Raw genomic sequence first — 13,867 nt, 5'->3', positions numbered from 1 at the left:
ATTATTTTGGATTACTTTTTTATTGCTATTTTGAGATGTTTTTGTTGAGCTCTCAGAATCATACAGCCTTCTTTCTCTCTCTCTTTTTTTCCCATCAAGGAGGTGCTTATCAAGCAGATACACAAGGTCAGTATTTACCGTGTCACATTCAGTCTCTGTCTCTGTCCTGGCACTCAGTTTAGAAGTGACAATTAAATGAGAAAACCTGTGAAAGGATTACGTGACATGTTTGCAGCCTGTAGTCTGAAGATTATGTGTTGTGCAACAATCTGTTAGCTATGTCTATATAGATCTTTGTGATGATTTAAAGCTTGCTTAAACGAAAGCTAAACCTGTGATTCCTTCCTGTTGCAGACAAGTCAGTGTATGTGGCTCATGCAGGCTCTTGGCTTTCTGCTCTCTGCTCTCCCCGTGGAAGACATCTTAAGAAACCTTCACTCTCTCATAACCCCCTACATTCAGCAACTGGAGAAATTAGCAGATGAGACGGTACGTATACAAACCAACGTGAAACGGCACACACAAACAGAGCGCGGGCACAGTTGGATTCTGGCCAATAGGAACAGGCCTTGTGTCTGTGTGGTGTCACTGCAGTGGAACATATCTCTGCGGGACCAGATTGGATTTGACCCTGCACCATGGGCTAGTGACTCACATGGAAGTAGCAAAGACACCCTTTCTCTTACTCATGGAAACATCCACAGGATAAAAGCAGAGTTGGGAAAATAAAATTGCCTACACCAATGTACTTACAGTAGGTCATGCTTTCATGCTTGTGAGCAAACAGTCAGGCAAAAGAAAATTCATGACTCTGTTTAAATGTTACATCCAGTAAACTGTCATACTGGATAGTACAAATATAGAGCTGTTCCTGTCTAAAAATAGTCTGATATTTACTGTTTGTGGAACAGAACAGGTTTTCTCCTGATGGCTTGTTTTTGTGTGTGGGTTTGTTTTTTTGGTTTGTTTGTTTTTATCAGTACAGACCCTGGATGGGCTGAATAGAGATGTCAGTTTAGATGAAGCTTTTCATTTCTGTGTCTGTCTCTGGCCCTGTCTCACCTCTCATCCTTCACAAAATACGCACACACAGTCAAACCATGTCTTACCCATCCTCGTTTCCTCCCCCTCTTATTGTTTTCTGTCTTGCTTTTTGATGTATCGGCATTACATCAGACTAGGAAATCAGGTGGTGTCTGGTGCCGGACAAATAGTGGCACCTAGTGGGGAGACCTTCGGGTTGCATTACGTCAGGGGTGAATGACCATGACATGTGATAGGGGAATAAATAACTGATGGAGGCACTTGGGGGCTGTTGGGAAGCATTTGTCCATGAGCTGTAGTTCAGCTGCAGTTGTTGCAGGATTAGCATGGGACTGTCAATGGATTTGAAGGAGACATAAAAGATGTGGCTCTTAGAGGGTGTGGCAACTACATGTTTGTTCTCTTTGTTGCAATTTGGTTGTTACATCTCCACAAAAAATGGTAATTATTAACCACTGCCTGTGAAACTCTTACTAATGTTTTTACCTGTGATGTTGTGTTTGTGCTAAGTGTGTTTGCATGGGTGGGTGTGATGATGCCTTTAAGATCAGTGGTATGACAACAAGACTAAATTTTTTTTTAATTAATTTTTTTTTTCTTCAATCTACAAGCATTTTCACTTGAAATTGTAATTGAAAATATGATAATTTAACAGTTTAATTGTAAAGATATAAATATGAAAGAACAAATTTAACCTAACCGTAACATTGAGTTTATTATTACTGAATAGATCATTTAGTGTCAAATTTCATTTATTGTTTTTATTTTATTATTTACATTTCACTTCTTACCGCCTTGAATTGTTGATGCCTTTGAATCATTCTTAAAACTGTTTATTCTGTTCGCAACTGTAATTGTGCCAACATGTAGTTTTCAAGATTTGTTTGTGTCTTAAATAATTAAGCAGTTATAGATTTCAAGGCTGACACTAATGCTCTTAGTCAGTCTGGGTCCCGGCATTAGGTTGTAAATGAGCAAATTTCCAATTAGAAATAATCTGTTTCTCTTTTTTTGTTGTTCCTTCAGCCTAATCCTTCTAATAAGTTAGCAATCATCCACATCCTGGGGCTGCTGTCCAACCTATTCACTACGCTCGACATTAGCAAGCAGGATGACGAGTCAGCGGACGGCTCAGCGCCACCTGTCAAAACAGCCCCACCTCCACCAGGACCAAACCCGGTCAGTCACAGCACACAGTCATCACTTTAATTAGAAGTGTTGTGTGAATGAACAGTTTCTATGGCTGTCGTCAATGAGCTGAATCTGTATTTGTCAGATTTGAGCTAATATAAACACAGAGAGTACCATTTTACAGCTTTATAGCATGACACACTCTAGTTAAGTAGACGTGGAAAGCAGTGAGATGCTTAGCCCTTGCAGCCGTTTGACTTTAATTCTCTACAACCCAACCCCGTGCTGTCTCCGCCACTGAACACATCAGGATGTCACTGAATAAACTCATGACTGGGGATTTATACTTCTATTTATAACAATAACAATCATAGCCGCAGTATATGGACTCACAGATGTCAGCAGATTATGGTTAATGATGTCTGTGTGTTTCAGGTCGTGGTTGTTTTGCAACAAGTTTTTGCTCTCATACAGACGGTACTCAGCAAGTGGCTCAACGACTCACAGGTTGTAGAGGTGAGTTGTTAAGATGTGCAATGCATACCTTTATATTTTGTCTATATTTTATGTAGCTAATCCTGTAATATTCCTCAGGCGGTGTGTGCCATCTTTGAGAAGTCAGTGAAAACTCTCCTTCATGACTTTGCTCCCATGGTTTCTCAGCTAAGTGAGATGCTTGGGCAGATGTACAGTACCATTCCGCAGGCTTCAGCCCTTGACCTCACCCGACAGGTACACACACATTTTGGTCAGATATTTAGACATAAATGAGTACCTTTTCATTTGCTTTTAAAGCTCTAAAGCTTTGTTAAAAGTGGTAGTGTAGGAGTTACAGAGCTATGTGCCAGCAACTCCAAGGTTAATGAGAATGCTAAATAACATTGTAAATCATGATCCAGAGTTTTAGTATTTATTCATCACCAGACTTTCTAGTAGGATTTATGTTGCCACATAACTGAAACACGCTTTTATTACTGATTACATTTTCCTTCAGGAGGTTAAGCAAGAACACTAATAATGAACCTATTAGAAGCAGTTACTGACAGTTTAGTGCTATTTATAATGTCAAATAAATGTGTTAGGTTTTTACTCCACAGAAAAAGGTCTGGTGTATTTATTTACAGACGGTATTTAGTCAGACTTTTTATTATTTGCAGCTTCACAGCATATGTTTAAAGTTAAACTTTGTAGCCTAAGCAGGAAGGTTTCTGCAGAAGAAACCTGATTTTTCTTTTTTCTTTTTTCTTTTTTGTCCGTTTCTTTTAAAACTCAAATGAAAGTCCAGTTGAACGTGTGAATGTCTACTTACTAAACAAGTGTTAATTATGCCAATTTCCACAGATAAGAAAAATCCAGAAATACTGAAGGAATTAAAAGTAATAATACAAAGCTTGTTTTTATCTCTCCACTGGGTAACAGTAAAGAAAGAAAATAGAAGAATGTGCTTGCCTTCTAAAATGAATCTAAAAAATCCCTCCAGTCCCCAGCCACTTTGTTCGTTACACCTGTTCAGCTGCTCATTAACACAAATATCTAATCAGCCATCATGTCAGCAGCTCAGTCAGTTTAAGCAAATGGACATGATCAACATGACCTGCTGAAGTTCAAACTGAGCATCAGAATAAGGGGTAAAAAGCTGATTTAAGTGGCTTTGATTCTGGTGTGGACAAGCTGGTGCGAGTATTTCAAAAACTGCTGATCTACTGGGATTTTTGCCACACAACTGTCTCTGAGGTTTTCAGAGAATAGTCCAAATGCCTTGTTGATGCCTCAGGTCAGATGGGAATTGCTGGACTGCTTCAAGCTGATAGCAAGGCAACTCAAATTACCACTTGTTACAAGCAAGGTCTGAAGAACATCTCTGAAAGCAGAACACATTGAACCTTGAAGCAGATGAGCGTTTGCAGCAGCAGGTCACACCAGGCACCACTCCTGTCGGCAAAGAATGGAAAAACTGAACATAAAATTTATAAAACAGTCTCACAAAAATGTTATGAATATGAACCAAAATCTCTGAGGAATGTTTCCAGCACCTTGTTTAATCTATGCCACAATTAATTAAAGCATTTCTGACAGAAAAAGGGGGTCGAGCTCAATACTAGTGAGGCCTACCTACTAAAGTGTCTGGTGAATGTAAGTCAGTAATTATCTGGTTAGTTTGTTGCCTGTTTAAAGTCCTTTCTTCATACTGCAGCCTGTTTTCCTTTGAGAAACACAGTTTTTTATGTGTAAGTAAAAATAGTTTTTAATGTGAGGCCCTGCTGTTTCAGATGGTGCATATCTTTGCCAGTGAGACAGACCACTTCCCACCCATCAAGGCTCTGTTTGAGCTGGTTACTTCGGTAACACTGTCCATCTTCCAGCAAGGTAGGGGGTCCTGCAGGGGCGGGAGTGTCAGTAATATAAACGGTTTCTGTTAAAATCAGGTAGGTTTTTTTTCTGAAAAAGACAGAAAAGCTGCACATTATTTGGCTCCAATTTAATAGTTAGTTAATCTTTCCTTTACATTCTGCAGAGGTAGACCTTTAAATCATGGATGTGTAATTTTCACAACATATTGTGATTTATTTTGGGGTTTTTTGTCAGGCACCTAAAAAAAATTAAAAATTGCCTGAATGTGCACATGCTCCTTTTTTGAGTACAGGTTTCTAGTCATATTTGATTTGACAGTTTTTGATTTAGTTTAGCAGAGGTGGTTTTATTTCATGTCCATTGATGCTTCCTGCTAAGAATACTTGTGCAACATAGTAGATTTTGCTAACAGGTCAGCCTGGGAGCATAAAAAAGAAAACAACAAAGAAGGTTACAGGTCATCGGACTCCACAGTCGACCTTTAGACATTCACTCTAATTACTCAATGTGAGCGGAGCCACAAAGTTGTCTGTCTGCTTGGTGTGTTGACAGAGAGTCATAAAAGCAGACCTTTATTTCCACTTATGATTCAAGTCATTTTCAGATTATTGCTATCTGCTACTATCTTGTAACAGTTGACATGTTGTCATGATTCTGTTCAATAGGGGAATTTATTTATTACATTTATTTGTCTTTTACATTTACAAACCGATGTAAGTATTTAATTGAGGAAAAGTTTCCTCATATGCGTAACCCGGGGGCTAGAGTGATTGTTAAATATTTGACATAAATGGACATCGCTGAGTCGATATCTCCTCTTTCATTAAACATGGCTTTGAGTATTGTTGCCAAGTCTGTCTGATACTCCCCTTCCCTTTGTGTTGTCCCCTTTTCTTCTCCCCCTTTTCCTGTTTTGACTGATTAAGTAATGGCTGCCTCTCCTCCCTCCTCTAAACTCTTGTTTTCTGAGCAGGTGTCCTGCAGTAGTATTAGTACTGGATACAGTCACAGCAAAAAGACTAGCTTTTTTCAGTTGACATATAATATAGCAGGGAGGGCTTGCTCCATACAACTGCAACCACTGTTGTCCAAGAATTAGTCAGGCTCACTATCACAACCCTTTTGAATAATCCTGAATTGTCTCGGAAGTGTTCCTGTGTGGTAGTGGGCTGGAGGAGGGTATCGAGCAGGAAACTTTGTTTGGAGTCTGGGAACGGCCAAAGCTGGGCGCTCACTACATCTGTTTTCTTTTATCCAGAAAAAAAAAGTTGGAGTCCCTCCAACGTCAACCTTTCGCTATTGGATTGATCCCGAAAGTCAAAAATTTCAATGTGGATTCTTCTGCTTTTACAAGAGATGTGTGTTTAACTCTGCATCATATGTTTTCAGAGCCTTGTAGTCTGTGTCCAGCATAAAGGGAGGTCGTGATAAGTGAAGCTGTCCTTAATGTTAAATGTGATTCCTATTGATGCTGTGGGCTCTCATTTGAACCAATGGGGATGTTATTGACTAGTGCTGAATGGACCCTTTACAGTAACCTTCACCTCTGAGGTGCTCGTTTAAATGAGAGGAAATGCTTTGCTTGCTATTTGATGGTGTTGATGTCGGCGGCGCCTCATGAGGAGGAGATAAAAGAGGGTTCATTCTGGTTTTGTGCCTTTTTTTTTCTCCTTGTTTTTTCCTCCTCCAAGCTGTAACAGTAACAGAGGTGCCTCCTGGGTTCCCACTCCAAACACACTTTTGTTCTTTTAGGTTTGTTCTTTTTCTCTCGTTACTTCTTTCCGTTTCTCTCTCCAAACAGACCCATGTCTTTGTCTTCTGCCTGTGTTTTGTTTTTGGTTGGTCTCTTCTTCCAAGACTCAGCCAAAGCTTCATATGCCCCTCCCCCCCTTCTCCCCTTCGTTCCTTACTCACGTGTGAATTATTTCAATGAAATATTTTTGAGTTCTCTTTTATTTCCACATGACTGTTGAATCTATTAAGTTGCTGTTTGTATATTATTCTTATTCTCTTATGATTTCTTAAGTTTCATCTTTATTATATTTTAGGACCCAGGGATCATCCTGATATTGTTGATTCATTTATGCAACTCCAAGCTCAGGTGTGTTTTTGGTTTCTTATTTCATTCACTTTGGGTTTCTCTCTCTTTCTCTTTTTCTAGTTCCGACCTGTTTCTCTGTCCTCTTCTCTCTCTATATAAATATACCCTTTTCTGTTCTTTGTTACATAGGCAAGGCAGTGGAATGTAACACACGAGGGGAATGTTTGAAAACGGGACGTTTGTCTCTCCTCAAACGCTTTTGATTCTAACAGTCTCCTCACCACAAAAACATAGCGCTGTACTCATGTAGAGTTTTTATTTTCCCTGTAGAAATGAGCTTTATCTGTGCAGTGTGCCCAGTACAGTAAGGAAAAACAACCAAAATCCTTATTTTGTAAGTTCAGGTTATATTCAGGTAATCAGCTAATAAAACATTTTTTTATGGCCTCTTGCAAATTTGCAGGATTTTCTCTTCTCACTGCCAAGTTACCATCATCACATAACCAGTCTTGTTTCAGTAAGATAACAGGGCATTTTTAAAATGACCCTGGGTTTTTTGGAAGGGGTTTATACCTTCTGATGTGTTAAATTCTCATGACACATGCCATGTAAACCCTTAACCAGTTACTACTTTATAACAAAAGATCAAGAGGACTTGTTTGAAGTCATTTTGCAATAAAAGCCACCACCTGACACACTTAAATCGTATTATGTCTTTAACCAGTTTCCCTAAAGTCAACACCAGGGTAGATTTCCTCATCTGGAAAAAATAAATCCACAAACTCAGAACCTCAGAGGAAATATTTTAGTTGATGCGGCGCTCGTGGGAAGGATGATGCAACAGTATGAGTATCAGCATTGTGGTCTCAGGTGACTGATTAGTCTCTGAGCTGAGTCCTCCTCTGAAGTCATTCCAGCCCAGAGCCAATCAAAGCCCAAATGAATTAATATTCAACTAATATTAATCAGTTCCAACAAATTGGCTGATGGCTCTCCCGTTTTATATTTTTGTCTTTCGTCTTCATTCTTCTTCCTTTGTTTTCTATCTTTGGATAGATCTGACCTTCATCTCTCCCTTTCCCTCTCTCCCTCTCTCCTCTCCTCCATCCTGAATGAGTTCATTATTATGAGATGAGTTGTCTTTCTCTTTATCTGCACATGTTAATTACTTACACACTTCTGTTGCATATTCAATCCAGTCAACCAAAAACAAGGAATGTAATGTTTGGAATACAATTGAGTTCAAGAAACGAGCCCAAAACCACCATTGCTTTTAGTTTGACTTAAGTTTTCAAATGATTTCAAAGTTTGATTTTGTGCAATTTGTTTGTTACACCTGCCGACTTCTGCATTGGAGGATCTCTGTATGAGTTTGCATATAGTTCTTCCTAAACAGACGGAGAGAGAGTATTGCAGCCTGGTAGGCAGATCTGGCTCCTTGCCCGTGTTGCTGTCAGATCTGACTACCAGGCTTAGCGGGTATTGTTGATACCAGAAATTTGAAGGATCTTATGCAGTGGAATGTGGTGAAGCAGTACCGATTGGGTCGGGCCGACAAAAACATACTCCGTTTAATTCCTTTATCTGCTTTTAGGCCCTCAAACGGAAGCCCGATTTGTTCTTGTCTGAGAGCCTCGACGTGAAAGCAGTGTTCCACTGCGGTAAGTTTGCACATGATTTACACAACCATACACACTGTTGTGTGTTTTGCTGCAGTTTCTGTGAATGTGTGCTTGTCAGTACAAAGTACAAATTGTAAATGTTTGACACCAGCCTTCAGTAGTTTCTGTCTCCCACTTCTAGGAGTTCTGTCACTCAAATTTCCTGAGGCTCCGACTGTTAAGTCAACGTGCTTGTTCTTTGTAAGTGCACACACACACACACACGCACACAGCTTAAACCATACGAGTGTGTTCAGAAGTGAGTCATTTGTCTTTAAATTTGATGATTCTCTCTGTGTTCCTGTCTTAGACTGAACTATTACCCCACTGCTCAGACGTCCCTCCATTAGCCAGAGTGGTGCAGGAGGACGGCAAGCTGTTGGTACAGGCCGTTCTGGAGGTGAGAAGCACCACATTCACACCACAGAAATGTTTCATCATTTCAGTGATCCTGCAGTTTGCTGTGTTATTACACTCCAAACTCTTCTTCCTCATTTACTGCAATTAAGTCCCTGATGTAATTTACCTCCTCCGCTCTCCCCAGGGCATTGGGGGTGGGGCATCTCGGAGTCTGATGGACCAGTTTGCAGATGTGCTGTTTTGTCTGAACAAGCACTGCTTCTCTCTTCTCGCCGTGTGGTTGAAAGAGGCGCTGCAACCTCCAGGATTCCCATCATCACGGATCACAGCTGAGCAGAAAGACAACTTTTCACACCAGATACTCAGGTAACACCACTGGACCCACACATCCATAATATCATCCTTTTATTTGGTCTCACTGAGATTTAACATATGAAACAAATACAGAAACACACAGTGAAATCGAGGGAGTGTGAGACTCACATCATATGCGATAACACTTTAACCCTTTAAAACCGATCGGAGCGGGCACGCTCTGTTTTGCGTAACTATTTTTAAATCCCGGTAGCGCTGCAACCACGTAAGCTAGCACATTTTTTTCTTTTGCATATGAAACCTGAGGAGTCGTACTTACATCTTATGCCATCAGCTGTCCTAGGTCACGGTTTCCTTCCACATATAGCTTTGCAAAAACTGCATAAACAGCGCTTGCAGCAACACAAACATAATATTCCAGAAACACACTTTGCAAAATACAAAAACGATTTTCAATTTTTTTGTAGTTCATTGCACTTTTTTGCAATTTATGTAATTACTATGCACTTAATGCATACATATTATTAAAATCTGGGCTATAATGGTTGTATTGATGTATAGCAACTTGAAATGCTCCCAAAAATGGCACTACAGCATGTAAAAATATAATATAAGCTCTGGCGGACTTGGTTCTATGGTAGGTCTTAAAGGGTTAAGAACAAGTAACATTACATTGACCAAGAGGACTGTTCTGCATCACCACCAATTCTGACAGTTTCAGGTCCTTCTGTAGATTATTCCAGAAAAAAGAGGTGGCATACTTCAAATTTCAAGTAAAATTCAAAAAATTTTTGTCACACACACATCCATACACAGTATGACATGAGGTGAAATGCTTATTGCTGTGCCATGCCTGACCATTAAATTACCATTACTTGAGGCATTGTCACATCTGTTGTTCATTTACTCTGGTCTGAATCTGTTGATGAGTTTGTAAACCTATAACGTGTTCACTGTGATAATTCGTCACTACAAACCACGCGAGACTGTTCAGTATGATCATTGGTTAGATATGTCTGGAGTGTGAGCAACAACAGTAAATACGGATGCTGTGTTCGGAACTGTTGGAGATTTAAGTTAAGTTCACAGTTGCTAGCCCGTACAGACCACAGCACGTATATTGGACCTTGTTGCTTCCCAGAATACACGGCATACATGCCTACAGGACGTTTTTTGCTCAAACTGGAAATTTACTCCTGGTAGTTTGTTCAGATTGAGGTCAAATCACATTCACACCATAAACGAACCACACAAAACTACCTCCTCCAAAGTGTCTCAGTGCGGTTGTTTTTGTCTGCACCCAAGCGCGATTACTGTGTTACAGCTACACAAAGGAACGGCACCAAGGGGGAAAACAAACCAGAGTTCTGCTCTAAGTTTGGAGACAAATGTTTGTAAAATATGAGACTTTACTGATTATGCTTTAAACACATGTTTACACACAAAGAAGGAAGCAGCCCAAGGAGCAATTTACATACACTTTATAATTGTTTCTTCTTTTCTTCTCTATTGTTAAACAGAGAGCGAGTGAACAAGAGGAGGGTGAAGGATATAGTGAAGGAGTTTACGCTACTGTGCAGAGGTCTCCATGGTACAGAGTACGCCGCTGAGTACTGAAACTCTACCCTTGAACTTTCACCTAACCATGACCTCTGTCTTCAGTGCAAAACAGCTGGATGCCACAACTACACAGTTCTCTTGAACCCCTTCAGCGAAGATATCATGAAATGATTGTAATGTAACCGAACCCGCTGCAGAACAAGACATGAAACCATTCCAGTGCAGACGCGCCATCGGATTAATGGACAAACATTAAATCCATGGCTCTAGAGAGGCCATGATTTCTTTTTTTTTCTTTTTTTGTTATAACCTCGATTGTTTCTCTCGCCCACTTGCCTCTCTTCTCTTACTTAAAGGTCTTTTGTTAAGTCAAGCTTTGAGGAGAAGTGCTGCCACACATCTCCTTTTCTCTCTGTCTTGTTCTGCCTTTCTAGATCTTCCTGTGGTTCCTAGATTGTTTCCTGGTGATTAGCATCCATATGAAATGGTAGTGGTATCGTACGTAGCTACTTAACATTATTTTCAAAATGAATCAAATTAATTATATAAATGTATATGTATGCACATATATTAAGACAGTGGTTTTCAGTCCTGCTGCTGCTATGAAGAAAGGAGAAAAGGACCAATCTTAGGGGGAGGGGCGGGGGATTCTGCAGGAAGACTGACGTCAATATAATATTTAGTCCTACTCATGCCCCTTGTGGTCTCTGCATTTGCCAAATTATCATGGATATTTCATTTTTGTGTTTCGTTTTTAAATAAATGCCTTTTATGGGATTTATATGGAGACAGAAAGCTGAAGACCACATTGACTTGGTCAGTCTTGCCCTGCCCATTGTGTACAGGGCTGTACCTCATGTACATACGATTCCACCCAGTCATATTGCAGTCTCCTCAGGTTTGTAGATAGTGGGTAATGCAGTGGTCCCTTAGGTAAAGCAGGGCTGCCTACAGTAACAAAATGAAAGGAAAATAAATTGTAGTTGCTGGAAGAGAAAACGGCCCAAGATGTAAATGAAGAAGGGAACAGACTGCTGGGAGGGAATAATAATCCTGACGGTGGACTGCTTAGTCACTGTAATTGTGCAAAAATATTAATCAACTTGTGCATATTAACAGTTATTGCTGAACACTTATGTGTATTTGAGTGTATGCGTGTGTTCATACCTGTATGTATGAGAGGTTGTGCATGAATGTGTGCGCGTGTGTCTGCACAGATTATATCTTTTTCCACTTGTTTAGTGCACTTATATCAGACCTACAGTTCACATGCATAATTTCTGCCGGTTTTTTAAAGAAAGAGCCCAGTCATCCATTCGTATCTTCATACCACTCTTATTCAGCTTACTCTCTTCATTAAAACTGACCATGCACGTCCAAATATTTCACCTATGCTGCTCACCAGCAACCACGCCCATCTATTAAACCTCTTTTTCATGTGGGAAATCATTGCTGAGATTCATCCGTCTATCTGTTATTGACACCAACTACTGCTCTTAACGAACTGCTTGCAAACAAGCTACCCAGAATCCTTTTACCCACCTGGGTCACTGCCTTGGAGAGGACCGAGAAGGATTAGAGAGTTCAGTAACAAATTGCAAGACCGCTGAGAAAGTTTTTTTGAAACCGACATTCTGTGCTCATCTAATATGCCTGAGACATTATTGGTGAAGTGATGCGAGGGCTGTAAAATACACTGTCTAGTGAATCAGCAGGACCAGCTGACACCTAATAACACTCAGCATTTGAAATGTACTTTGTGGTCTCTGATAAAAACTTTATCTCAGTCTAATCCTTCTGTCTTATCCGCGGTGCCTGCAGACATGTAGCATGTATGTGTTTTTGTGGGGAGGGGGTGGGTGGGGGCGAGGTAGGGTAGAGATGCGATTTGCGGAGTGAGATCCGAGGCATGAATCGGCTTTGGAGTGAGCTGTTCTGCTTCAGAGTCTGATATGAACTGTGACGTTGAACGCCGATCCTCTGTCGGTGTTTTGCTCTTACTCTGAGGCGAGGAAATGAACAATGTTTGTCACAGTTTAAAGAATGACTTGTAAGTGGTGGAGGAGGGGAGGGAGGTATGAAATGTACTTGGTTTTTTTTGTACCTTGGCTTTAATTTATTAAATATATCTAAGACTGCAACTCTTGACTTTTTATGTGTGTGTGTGGGAGTATTTTTGCTCTTTTCCTTCAACACTTGCATTAAAATGTCTGCAACCTCCTGCATATATTTTCCAATTTTCAAAACATTTTACACAACTAAGAAAATGTCTTCAATTGTTTTTTTTATAGCTTGAGAGAGTGAGCCTATTATGCGAATTTACAACTCCATATTTCTGTTTTTGGACTGCACCAGAGCAGCACTGTATTACTCACAGTTCAAAATAGTATTTATTTACCTTATTCTGCTCCTGGCTGCAAACCCAGTGTATCCTATCCTCTCTCTTTAATGTCACCATTAGTTAAAGCCAACTCTTTTCTGATTGGTTGTACCTGGTACATCAAGTTTAAACAGCAGTTGGGGGCTATTTCTTTACTCACAACATGAATTGTGTCCCTGGGATGACTATATTACCTGCACCCACAGCAGCTTTTTGCTTACAGGGTTTATTTCCACATATATTTGAATGGTAGCGTCAGAATTTGGCATAAAAACATGAAAACATGGATCTGCCCTGCCTTGTATCAGGCTTGTGATTGTTTTGTAATGATGTGGGCAATACTTTCTTGGCACACTTTGGGCCCCTTAGTACCAAATGAGCATTATTTTAAGGCCACAGCTGACCTGAGTATTGTACCTATCTTCTGATGGCTGCTTCCAGAAGGCTAGTTCGTGGTGTCACAAAATTTAAATGAACATGAGAGTGAGTCCTCTGTACTCAGATGGCCTCCACAGTCAGCTGTGTGATGTTTACTATCTTAGTGTGGACTGAGATCTCTGAGGAACTTTTTCAGCACCTTGTTGAATTTTTGCCACAAAGACCTGAGGCAGGAAAGATGTGCAGGGTGAGTTTATATGAGGAGAAATAAGGAAACAGTAATTGGCTCCCTTGAGCTGTATACAATTCTTTAGGATCACCGGGACAGGATGCTAGAAATACTAAGATTAATAGTCAAAGTAAACCCCCAAAGTTTTCCAGCATGAAGATCTAAATGACATGCCCCCACCCCCCAGTTCTATTAATTTCAGCTTGTTCTGAATCATTTTAAATAAAAATTATTATTTTCAGGTGTTTTAGAAATTTTAAAAAGTACAAAATAATTTACAAGTTGCTTCCCTGTTGTCAGTTTTCACATTAAAAGTTCAAAGCCTCCCAAAATTCACTGACATCGCCGAAACTTCTAGTATGTTTGCTGATAATGATAAACAGACTGCCATCAACAGGATTTACAAAGAGGATTTA

At 40.0% G+C, this 13,867-nt stretch overlaps 1 protein-coding gene across 2 annotated transcripts in view; it reads left to right on the top strand.

The window, feature by feature from the left end:
• LOC102781747 (importin-13-like) overlaps window positions 1-12,598 on the top strand; it is a 31,730-nt gene extending 19,132 nt beyond the window's left edge. Inside the window, exons 12-23 of one of the 2 annotated variants that reach the window (XM_006790113.3) lie at window positions 100-126; window positions 355-489; window positions 2,071-2,223; window positions 2,611-2,691; window positions 2,770-2,907; window positions 4,446-4,542; window positions 6,576-6,628; window positions 8,163-8,229; window positions 8,372-8,430; window positions 8,540-8,629; window positions 8,774-8,955; window positions 10,425-12,598. In XM_006790113.3, the coding sequence (XP_006790176.1) occupies window positions 100-126; window positions 355-489; window positions 2,071-2,223; window positions 2,611-2,691; window positions 2,770-2,907; window positions 4,446-4,542; window positions 6,576-6,628; window positions 8,163-8,229; window positions 8,372-8,430; window positions 8,540-8,629; window positions 8,774-8,955; window positions 10,425-10,521 (1,179 nt within the window). In that variant the 3' untranslated portion in view covers window positions 10,522-12,598. Of the gene's footprint in view, window positions 1-99; window positions 127-354; window positions 490-2,070; window positions 2,224-2,610; window positions 2,692-2,769; window positions 2,908-4,445; window positions 4,543-6,575; window positions 6,629-8,162; window positions 8,230-8,371; window positions 8,431-8,539; window positions 8,630-8,773; window positions 8,956-10,424 lie in introns of those variants that run through there. The other variant, XR_004843614.2, reaches the window with a different exon arrangement.
• Window positions 12,599-13,867: the final 1,269 nt, after the last annotated feature.

This window comes from Neolamprologus brichardi, chromosome 23 (assembly GCF_056152115.1).
Source record: "Neolamprologus brichardi isolate AB-2024 chromosome 23, ASM5615211v1, whole genome shotgun sequence".
Classification (NCBI taxonomy): Eukaryota; Metazoa; Chordata; class Actinopteri; order Cichliformes; family Cichlidae; genus Neolamprologus; species Neolamprologus brichardi.
This window is presented reverse-complemented; position numbering and strand designations above follow the sequence as displayed.